General features: G+C 35.7%; 1 protein-coding gene across 3 annotated transcripts; it reads right to left on the reverse strand.

The window, feature by feature from the left end:
- Positions 1-356: 356 nt before the first annotated feature.
- Positions 357-6,603, reverse strand: LOC306988637 (uncharacterized protein). Of its 3 annotated transcripts, none has more exons than XM_079593729.1 (6): positions 6,349-6,603; positions 5,910-6,260; positions 5,465-5,818; positions 1,154-1,258; positions 891-961; positions 357-774 (listed from the first exon to the last, which is right to left on the reverse strand). In XM_079593729.1, the coding sequence occupies exons 1-6, from the start codon at positions 6,392-6,394 to the stop codon at positions 670-672; spliced, it is 1,032 nt and encodes a 343-aa protein (XP_079449855.1). In that variant the 5' UTR covers positions 6,395-6,603; the 3' UTR covers positions 357-669. The 3 variants fall into 3 exon arrangements, with proteins under 3 accessions (XP_079449855.1, XP_079449853.1, XP_079449854.1); XM_079593727.1 differs by lacking the exons at positions 357-774; positions 891-961; positions 1,154-1,258 and adding exons at positions 4,001-4,822; positions 4,904-5,007; positions 5,197-5,307 and having other exon boundaries at positions 6,349-6,598; XM_079593728.1 differs by lacking the exons at positions 357-774; positions 891-961; positions 1,154-1,258 and adding exons at positions 4,003-4,822; positions 4,904-4,968; positions 5,197-5,307 and having other exon boundaries at positions 6,349-6,594.
- Positions 6,604-11,841: the final 5,238 nt, after the last annotated feature.

The following is an 11,841-nucleotide window of genomic DNA, read 5'->3' on the forward strand; positions in this document are numbered from 1 at the left end:
AGTTAAGGGGGTTTTTTGTGCACCCCCAAAATTAAAAATTTAGCACCAGCTTTAGAATACCTTATTTTGTGATCAATAGAAGAAGAAAATTCATACAGCTTTGGAACAACTTTGGGTGAGAAAGTGATGACAAAAGTTTCATTTTTGGGTGAACTATCCCTTTAAAAGAGGAACTTGCTGAATGCTGAATTGAACACGTGGTCTCTACTGCCACCTGGTGAATGCAGATCATTGGATCAAATCACCTTCTAGTTCACAACAGCAAAAAACACAGAACACACCAATTCATATGGAAAGTAATTTATTTATGCCATTATATATGAATACATTTATAAGAACAAAAGTCGCCTAATTGTACAGTGGTGGCATAGACAGAATGCATAGAATGTTTAAATTATTGTAGATGTTAATGTTTATTATATGAACAAAGCAAATAAAAATATTTATACATGCAGCATGTAATTATTGCAATAAGATATTGAGGAAACTGTTTTTTTAGTCACTACAATATATCAGCACACATTAATAACTATAATTACTGATCAAAAATAATTTTCAGAATTGCTCAAATGAAATGATGTTTATTAATGAATAACACTAGCTAATATACAGTCGGTTTGTGTTTGTGTTTTTGTTTTCGCCGTGATTTTGACATGTCAAACCCGAATATCATATGTCTGTTGTATCTCTTCGCTCTTCGAGTGTTTGGTGGTGATGGGTGAAGGCCGAATATCGAGGTGAAGGCCGAATGTGAAGGTCGTTCACTTCCTTATACTACACAAAAAGATCATTCCATACAATATAATTGTAACTTCCTCAAAATTATAGTGATAAATCATCATAAATGTATCATAAGTGGTTTTACATCTGGAGAGTTTCATTTGACAAACCTGAATTATTGACACATCATCATCAGTAATCCGGATTTGCTGATATTTGCTGTCTATTGCACTAATAGACTCTGTAATAAAACACACAATGGTTAGCCCTCACATAAATTATCTAATTCAAATATAGGACATCTGACAAAGAAATTATTATATTAAAAAAAGTATGCAGAATATTTAAACTTCTCAGTAGATCATGGAATTGATACTATGCCGTAACAAACTGTTGATTGTAGAAGCAAGACTATACGAATTCAAGCACTTACCTTTCCTCATGCAGCACAGCAGAATATTGATCGTAATGTTTGATGTCAGCAGCACCGTAAGGCCAATTATAAAGATTAATTGTGTGTTCTGGCTCTTGAAGTTGTCTAAATCTTGAGAAACAATATTTCATATATACACATATGCACTGTAGGGCTGATATTTTCTATGCGATGTTGAAAAGCTCACACTTACCAGGATTCGGTTTAGGAACATTTCCAAATAAAGCCTCTCCGCATGTGGCGAGTGCACAGTAGTGAATTCCAGCATCTGAGGAACTCAACGCTTTATTTGGGAGGTTGTACACGCAGGTCGGTGTAAGACAGCCAGCTTCAGAGCTCTCCACACACTGATCACGTGTGTTTCCATGAATATAAATGGATCCTGAAGGAGATTCTCATGAGAATGTCTCCATGTCTGAACCAGTAGAGACGATGTTCACCTCCACCACTCATGAACTGGTTTTGGACTGAACACTGTAGAGGCACATTTACCGCCGACTCAACTAGTTCAAACTTGGGCAGCTGTAGAGGAGTGTGTTTGCTGGTTTCTGCTCCTAGAATGGATGACGTTTTGTATAAATAGCTTTAATTCCCAATATCATCATTATAAACACTTTAACATGAAGGTGACATGCACTGACTCACCTTTAATAACCAGACGAGTGCCATTTCCAAAGTCCAGGATATTAGAGAAAGATGTTGTACAGTAGTATGTGGCTGAATCTGATTGTACGGTGTTCATGATCTTCAGATTAAAAGTGTCAGTCACTCTTGACACTTCAAAATGACTATTGTCAAATTCATTGTGAAATTGGATTTCTGCTGAACGGAGAATAGAGGAAGCGATGAGACGTGGTTCTTCTCCAGTGACTTGCTTGTACCATAAAGCCAGACTTATTTGTTCTGTTGAAATGGAGCAGGACAATTCCACTGTATCTCCTTCATGAACTAATAATACTGAATCCCGTTGAATGATGTCTCCATGTAGTCCCACCACTGTAAAATAATTAACATTGTGCATCAAACAACTAAAACGAAACATTGATATCAGACTAATTAGAACAATTATAATGATTGAAATATACACTTACACGTTTCCATTAAGAGTAAAACCATCACACAAAGTTTTTTATCCATTTTCTTCTTCAGTCTGGGAACAGAAGCTCAACCAAAGTTATATAATGTTGTAGCCAATAACATATGCCTTGAAGTACAGTACTGCACTGTCACATGATAGCACTATTACCCGTTTCCTGGACCTGACACAGTTGCAACCGCAGATTAGATTCATGCAGTATATGCTAAAATACAAACCTGGCCTCATTAGCTTAACAGTTGTGTTCTCTCTTTTACAGTGAATAGTTTTATTTAAAGGATGTGATAATTACAGATGTAATTAATGATTCAGTGTCAAATAGTCCTGTGCACACATACATTGTCAATATGATAAAATTAGAGTCTATGAGAGGCTATGTTATCTGTTAATGTCAGCTCAGTTTTATTTATTTTTTGATAAACAGTTCGTTTATAAACTGCTCTTTAGTCTATCTTGTGTTAGATGTTATCTGTCTTGATGGCCTAATTTTCTTCACCACAGCCGCTGTATTCACCCCTGTTTTCTCACATAGGCTTAGATTTGTGAAGAATACAATTCAAATTCTTAGAATTTGCATGTTCCCAAATCAGTGCTTATGTTGTTTTGATTTTGAATTGATACTACAAATCTGTCATTGATATACCTCCAAACCTACTATGTAACTCGTCTGTAGGCCGTTTGCACTGAATATATGGTCTCTGCTGCCACTTTGTGGTTTTGGGATGTTAGTGCAAGATCTGTTAGTTAGATAGGCCTATTGATTCTTAAAGCCATTTCTTTTCCTTGTTTTTTATTTTTATTTTTTATTTTTATTGTTTCTTCTCAAAAATCGATTGATACTAATACAGTATTTTCAAGGTTTTAATAGGAAATGTTACTTATGACTTGTAAAAGTAGTAACTTTAACTTCAAATAATGTCAAAACAAACTTGTGTGTATTGAGAAAGTAGAGAAATGTTTTTGCCTCAGTCAGTAGCCTACAACATGATTAATGCTGCCTTCACGTGCTATAGGGATTATCGTAAAAAGTAGTTTCCTTGTTAGAAATTGGACATGAACGCCCTCTCAAATTGTACTTACCACTGGGAAGCTCGGGAATATGTTGATAGGTGGATGGTCTATAAACTTTAAACATGGCGGAGGAGGAAACGATTGCTTCTGAGACAGGTAGGCCTGTGCTTTATTAGTTTCTTCCACAACAGCTATACCGCCTTGTCTTCTCGTTAAATTGGTGCATATATGAATAATAATTTAAAACGTATTGTAGGCTACAGCGAAAATAGCCTGTATTTGACCGAAAATCCAGAATCAGCAACAAGTTGACTATCTAGACAGCGAGGTAAATGTTTATTGTTGTCAGTGCATGATGCTAAATATCGTTTTAGATTTAGTACGATTTCTCCAATAAATATGGCAAGAATAAACCTGGTGTCCATGGCCATGATTCCTGTTCTTTCCTACTACAAAGCACTTGACTGCGAAAGCTCGTAAGTCGTAATCACGAGTCACGACTACAGAAGTGGGAATTCGGAAATATCCAATTAAGCATAAAGGCCATTCTAAACGAATGTGTTTTTTTGATGATCAATTATACAGTATATATTCCTTTTTATTAAATATTTTTTGTACAATAGCCTACGATTTGTGTGAGAAGAAATTATAAAATCAGCTTGAAATTTAAATAAAAGAAAAACATGAATGTATAGCAAATCAAATAGAATATAATAGCAAATATCGTATAGCCTACCATATTATCAAAATGTTGTATCATAGCATCAATATTTCAATCACTTTTAACATTAATTTTACATAATTATTTTATTGCATGTATGAGAATAACCTTGTGACGTGAATTACTATTATCTCGCTACAGCTGCTTTACAGCAGAATTAGAATTTGTCTCATATTTGATTAAGTTTGCATCAATAGTTCTGTTAAATCCTGTTTATTATTGTGCAGCTTTTAAAACAATATCTATTATATAAAGTGCTATAAAAAGTAATGGTGACTTGATTTGAATGAGAATAATTTTTTTTGAAAACTGGTGTTTAGGATAGTGTCTTTGTGGTGTTTGTTGATATAGTATTTTGTGAGAAAAATGTTACTAAAAAGGAGCCTTTAGCACTTTGTACCATACCTTTACTATCCAGAACATGCATTTCTCTCCTTAGCACATATGACCCACATACAAACATATACAAAACGATGAAAATAAAATAAAAAGGTTTCTGGACAATAGCAGGTAATTGGAAAATCCCATCAGATGACAAACAGATATGATGATATTGTCTGTACTTCTTATAGTGTGCTTTTGCAGTTTTTGTTGCTATACAAGTGGCAGAAAAATCTAAGTAAATCTGATATGCTTCTTTTTTTCTTCTTCTTTTTTTGGAAGGGGAATTAAATATCTGTGCAAATAGAGCAATAGAACTAAATGCTGGCAAATAAAGTAGTTTTCAGCTTTGCTGTTGACATGCTAAACCAGAATACAGTGTGTCTTCGGGGCTGCTCATCCTCTTCACTCTTGACTGTCTGCTGCCGTATTGTACAGTAGCGTAAGTCAGTTCCCTGTTCTAAAAGAAAAAGCACAGTGTTATTTACCATATCACTCATTATAGATGTATTATCAGTGGCTTTAATCTGTTTTCAATTACCTGATTTATTGACACAGCATCATTATCATCCCCATCAGTAGTCTGTTTTTGTTGAGATTTTCTCCCTGTTTTAAATAGAGATATATAACGGTTTGAGAATTCATCTTTAAAAGAGAGAACGGCATTGCTTACACATGGCCTTAAAAAAGAAATGTTCAAATATTACAGCATTTTTTTTATGAAGGAAATAAATCAAACAAAAATCCACTATTGATCAGGTCATTCTTACACTATTTTGTAATGATATTAATATAAATTATGCTCTTTACAGATAAGTGAATCAAAATTCTTACCATTTTTCCACAAGAAACAAAGCAGTATATTGATTGTAAGACTTATTGCCAGTGTTGCTGCAAGACCGATTTGAATGAATAGTATTTTCTGGCTCTCATTTGAGTCTAAAGCTTGAGAAGAAAAATCGTTTTTTGGTTTTATATTTTTGTAAGCAGAACATTAATCAGGTCTGTTTTCTCTGTTCAACAACTCTTACAAAACTCTTGACTAAAAATATGCCATTTTCAAATATAAGTACCGAAGAAATAATCAAGTGTTCAAACTTACCAGGATTCAGTTTAGGAACATTTCCAAATAAAGCCTCTCCGCATGTGGCGAGTGCACAGTAGTGAATTCCAGCATCTGAGGAACTCAACGCTTTATTTGGGAGGTTGTACACGCAGGTCGGTGTAAGACAGCCGGCTTCAGAGCTCTCCACACACTGATCACTTGTGTTTCCATGAATATAAATGGATCCTGAAGGAGATTCTCCTGATCCATGTCTGAACCAGTAGAGACGATGTTCACCTCCACCACTCATGAACTGGTTTTGGACTGAACACTGTAGAGGCACATTTACCGCCGACTCAACTAGTTCAAACTTGGGCAGCTGTAGAGGAGTGCGTTTGCTGGTTTCTGCTCCTAGAGTGGATGACGTTTTGTATAAATAGCTTTAATTCCCAATATCATCATTATAAACACTTTAACATGAAGGTGACATGCACTGACTCACCTTTAATAACCAGACGAGTGCCATTTCCAAAGTCCAGGATATTAGAGAAAGATGTTGTACAGTAGTATGTGGCTGAATCTGATTGGACGGTGTTCATGATCTTCAGATTAAAAGTGTCAGTCACTCTTGACACTTCAAAATTACTATTGTCAATTTCATTGTGAAATTGGCTTTCTGCTGAATGGAGAATAGAGGAAGCGATGAGACGTGGTTCTTCTCCAGTGACTTGCTTGTACCATGAAGCCAGACTTATTTGTTCTGTTGAAATGGAGCAGGACAAAACCACAGTATCTCCTTCATGAACTAATAAAACTGAATCCCGTTGAATGATATCTCCATATATTGTCTCAACTGTTAAAAGATTACAAACTTTAGATCTTTAGAAAAGCATTAACATTATTTCTTAAATGTGTGTGAATATTATTGAAATGGCACTTACAGACTTCATACAAGAGGAAGATCATCACACAAAGTTGTTTGTCCATTTTTCCTTCATCCAGATCATTCTGTGCTCAGGCTAAGAAAAAGTACAGCAGCTCACACACAGTTAACTGTTATATGCACTTATATGATAAGATCACATGATTTTCTAAGTCAGCAAATCATGCTCATTTCCTGGACTTGACACAGTTTTAAGTGCAGAGGGCTTCTAACCACAGTTTAAATTAATTCTGTAGACAAAAAAAGTTTGATCCATGTAAAATGTACCTGGATGATATACTTCCCATTTTCCCCAAAAGTGAACATTTTATTTGTTCTCAACCTAAAATTATTTTAAAAAAAAGACATAAATAACAATGTAATCAATTATTTTTGGTCTACTCAGAATGTATCTATATTTGACTACTTATAAATATTTACAGGTACATTATATAAAGAGAATAAATGCTAAAATAGGTTAGATTTGATTTTCTTCCTCTGACAAATGTTTATTTTTTATGAATATAAAAAAAGCTTGTTGTAAGGGATTATCTGTGTTCTTTGTCTGTTTAGGTGGGTTTTCAGCAGTTTTTCACTTGTAGTCTGTGTCGACCAAAGAGGGTTGTTCCTGCCCACTCTTTCAGCCCTGCACTGTCTCCTCACAGCCCTTCAGCTCCTCGTACGCTGAGTTCGCACATCTACTTGGATTCGCCCTTGGGCTCATGTTCGCCAGTCCAGCCCTGGAGTGTGGACCTACTAGCTCCGCCCAGAACCTCCAGGCCCAAAACTCCACCTCTTCCTGTCGAGCAGTTTTCTCTTTGGCTCCTTGGCTCCACCTGGGACCGCCCTCCCTACGACTCCACCTTACGGGACTTTAGAACTGGGCCCTCATTAAATAATGGAATAATAAAAATAAAAAAATAGGCCTATTTGTGGAAAAAAATATATATTTGAGTTACATAAAAGCTTTTTATTTGTTTTCTTCAAATTGTCCTTGAAATAGTGGCCAAGAACCCCCCCCCCCCCCCACCCCCACCCCACCCCCGCACCCCAACACAAAAATGGTTTGGCCACTGATAAAAATTTGATGTTGTCATTTGATTTGAAGTTCAGTATGCTCAAAATGTCCAGTCAGCACAAGTCCGGTGCTCAGAAAAGGAAAGAAAGGAGAAGAAGAGAAGAAGAAAATAGAGGCCATAGAGATTTTCTAAACAAATATTTTTTAAAAAAGGTGGTGACGGTGAAGCTGGAACTAGTAAAGTCAACGTAGAGCAAGGTAAGAAACAGCGCAGCCAACGTTTACGAGCCAACAAAAAAAAAAAACAGGCTACATGTAGGCTGCAAACACCGTTTCACCAAGGCACAGCGGCCCCTCATCAGTCAGCACACAAGAAAAAAAAAGAGAAAAAGCACGGACTTACTAATTATGAAACTTTGCTGTGGTTGAACAAATTCCCCTGAAACTCAAACATTAAACTTCAAAACAAAGTTTGCGCAGTTGCACAACTATTTACACAAATATAGTCTTCTCAGTACGAGTTATGAACAGCATCGAGATGCGTCCTCTGATGTGTTGTGACAGCGCGCGCGGGAGCCCATGCGCAAAACAGTTTTGTAAAATGATAAATAAAAAATGATTCATTTTACAAAACTGTTTTGCGCATGTGCTCCCGTGCATACTATTTCAGTCACAACACCGCAATCAGAGCATGTACTTTCTCTCTCGCGTGCTCATATTACGGTCACAACACGGCAAGCACACGGTACGCAAACTACCCGAGTCTATTCCTTAAACATTAACCCGAACCAGAAGGATGAACAGGACAGGAAGAGCAGAGGAGAGGAGAGGAAGAGCCCATCTAAGATGATCTCGTCCCGGGCCCAGGCAAGACTGTCAGCTGGCCTGCCCTCGCCTTTATTGCAACCGTTGGTGACAGCAGTGCTAATAGAACGATTTGGGTCACATGTATTAGCACTGTAACCTTTGACATAGACTATCACTGTCCATGGTCCTGAAACTACACAACTGTAATTTCTGATGCTGTGCTGATTTGTCAGCACAAAACCAAAACAATACAATATTTTGATGCACCTTAATTAGTCTACTACAACAAATAAAGTGAATATGATATAATCATATCATACAGCAGATCACGTATGATCATCTTTGATTAACTATCATGCAATACATTACAATACAATGCAATACAATACAATACAATGCAATACAATACAATACAATACAATACAATACAATACAATGCATGTTGATATTGTCTTTATCACATTTTCTTCATTCTACGGTATAACTAATCAATAAAATACATAATAAACGTAAATTATTGGTGTATTTTTTTATATATATTTTATTTATACATTTAATGAGTATATGGTTTTAAAGCAGTTTATTACTCAACTATAGATTAACAAGGCCTACTCTTGAAAAACAACCTAAAGGTTTGAATTATTATTATTATTATTATTAAAGGCGAAGTAATTTGGTTAAGAAAAGAAAAGAAAAGTAAAATAATATTTTTTTTTGTTAATGCACTTTTAAAATACCTGTAACATGATAAACATGTTAAAATTTCCTATCACAGTTTATGCAGAGATGAATTAGTTAATTTGAAACACTGTGGCTCTGTCAAAACATTAAGAAACATTATGACACAGCAACGTTGGCTTAACCAATGGTTTATCTCAACAATAGAACCTGTCTGACAGTTATTATTATTCCATTTGGGAGTTACATACACTACTTAGTTTTTAAATAAAACCCTTTACGCACATGCATTTTTCATAAATGCACGCTTTCCAATGTATACCTATTTTTGGTCTGCCATAGACAGATCAAACCAAGACAAGAACATTTTGTTTGCTCTTAAACAAATACACTATTATTTACATGAACAATGAGCCGATAAGCACCAGAAAGGTGAGGTTTTAACATGTGTTCATATTAGTAGGCTAAACTGTACTTCTGGAAACTGAAAAGCTTTGTCATGCAGGCAGCGCCCCATGAGAAGAAATGTAACGCCTGAAATCAAAAGTCTTTGCAGTTCAGTCTTTCACATGTGGTAGTGATAAACAGACTAAGCAACTAAGCAAATGCATGTGACTGTTTTTGACACCTTTTTTTTTGTTGCAACATCAGATGCTATGGAAACTTTTGACCGCTAAGATTGTGCTTGATCTTTCCATTCTATTGTTTACTTTCATGCACTGACCACAAACGCAACACTGAGACTGACGGTCTGCACTGTGAACTCAAAGTGGAGGTTGCTGATCTGTAATGCAAGTTTTTATGCAATTAAAAAATGATAAAATAAAATAAAATACAGCACCCTCATTGCATTTGTCAGATTATATATAGTAATATATAAGTGTGCATGGCTAAGTCACACATCTTCTCGCCGCCACGGTCATGGCATGAAAATACTATTTAAAATGTTAATATTTACTGACTTTCTATTAATGCAGTGCAGTGAATGACAGCTGTCTGTGGTCTCCCAGTGGTTTACATTATCTGAAGTTTATGGTTAAGGGATTAATTTACACCAAAACAAAATATAACGTGTATCCCTTAATCTCCGAAAACATTATTTTTGTCTTACATTTCATAATGAACTCAGACAAGCTCAGTGCTGACTCGCTTTTTCGTCAGATCTTTTTAGTGAATTGGAATGTTTGCAATGGATTGAAAAACGCAAAGTATACACTTGATATACTTTCAAATTTACTCTGTTTGAGACCTACTGTACATATGGCAATTTATATTTTAATAAAATACCTTACTCGTTTAGTAATACAAACCTTTTACAACATTTCAAATCCCTCAGTTCTCGCCATCTCCGAAAAGCCAAGCTAATGTTGATTCTTGTTTTATTACGGACTCTGTCGTTCTCTTTTTGCCAGCAGAATCTCCTGTGATCTGCGTGGTCTTTTCTAAACGGGTGATTCCCCGGAGGTTGGAGATTTAGCGGCTCCATGTCAATCTTTCTCGCTCGTTGTGACAACTAACCTCTCCCATTCCCGCACCAGACACGCGTCAAAGTAGCCGGAGCAACTTTTCTCTATTTACGGATATGATGAGACACACATGGGTGAGTGACGTACGCAATTTCCCACGAAAACCATCCCGCTCAGTCTAAAATATAAATTCATAATAGGCTTACGATAGTGAATCAGGCTAAGAAAAAAACATGTTTTGGAAGAAGGATTGATGATGTATTGACTGTATTGTGAACTTCAAAAAAGGTACATGGTGTATCCTAGTTTATTATTAACATTAAATTGATAAACTATGAAAATGGATGCATAGTGCATATTTTATTACAGTATGTATTTATTTAGACATCTCAAAGTGTGCATACACTCTGTGGTTTATATAAATTGGAGACACATGAATTGGAGATGCACATGAGGGTGATAAGTACTACTGTATATATATATAAAAAAAATGCCCAGGAAGATCTCGGAGGCTTCTTGTAATTAGCGTTCCTTCTGAGCAGGGTGAGCTATTTGTGTTTTTGGTAATGGAAAGGGATGTGAAGACAAAAATTGCCGTAAGTATTTTTGTTGTGGTTTTGATGGGGCAAGTGTTGTGAAAGAAAAATAAATGGGTCTTGTGGGTGGAAACTACTTAAACCATGATGTGTGCTCACTTACAGTGCAGAGCAAAGGTCCTGATCCACTTTAACTTTTTTGTGACTTTTTTATTATTATTTTATTTTTTAATGAAACATATGCCTTCCATTTTTAAATGATATTTTCTGCCTTATTCTGTGATAAATAAAATAAGGTTTTATTTTGTAGCACTTTTTAAATATTTCTACGGATATAGCCTACATGTACTCTCTCTCTCTCTCTCTCTCTCTCTCTCTCTCTCTCTCTCTCTCTCTCTATATATATATATATATATATATATATATATATATATATATATGTATATATACTTGTGCCTGGTTATGCTTTCTTTTAGTTTAGATCTAAGAAATATAAAAAAAAACTAAAATTCAACAAACAGTAATACTATCAAAGTGGGACAAATTACAAGTAACCATTTATGTAAAAAAAAAGAAAAAAGAATGAATGATCACACATTTAAGCTAAAGTGATTCAAATGATGTATTTTGATACCAGTTAGAAGTATACAAGATGGAAAGTTGATCCGCTGATGTTCACTGCAGCCGTTTTTGCTCTAAGCAGTTTCTTCCTGTCGCTCACTCAGCAGGATATGATGTAATTCACTCGTTCCGCCCCCGTTTCAGTTTGACACGTTTAGCCTGACCACTTTCCATTATATCTCTTCCTCTCTTACTTTTCTGCGGGACTTGGATGAAATGAAGAGATTTTCCTGGTGGGAATCATGTTTTGTTCATTGGTAATGGGACAAAGAGCCGTGCCACACAGCGAGAAGGGAAAGGGTTAAGTATGGGCGTAGAACAACAGCTATTGCAGAGAAGCTGGCAATAGAAAGTTAGCTTTGAAAGCGTGAGATCCCACCCACTCA

Source organism: Phoxinus phoxinus, assembly GCF_949152265.1.
Source record: "Phoxinus phoxinus genome assembly, chromosome: 2".
Taxonomy (NCBI): Eukaryota; Metazoa; Chordata; class Actinopteri; order Cypriniformes; family Leuciscidae; genus Phoxinus; species Phoxinus phoxinus.

What these genes read in the sequence shown, in the direction of transcription:
- LOC306988637 (XM_079593727.1), bottom strand. Translation starts at nt 6,394, where the DNA reads ATGGACAAACAACTTTGTGTGATGATCTTCCTCTTGTATGAAGTCT. An exon ending in CTTCCTCTTGTATGAAGTCT is followed by an intron (nt 6,261 to 6,348) that starts GTAAGTGCCATT and finishes ATCTTTTAACAG; the next exon opens with TTGAGACAATATATGGAGAT. An exon ending in TGTTCCTAAACTGAATCCTG is followed by an intron (nt 5,308 to 5,464) that starts GTAAGTTTGAAC and finishes TTTCTTCTCAAG; the next exon opens with CTTTAGACTCAAATGAGAGC.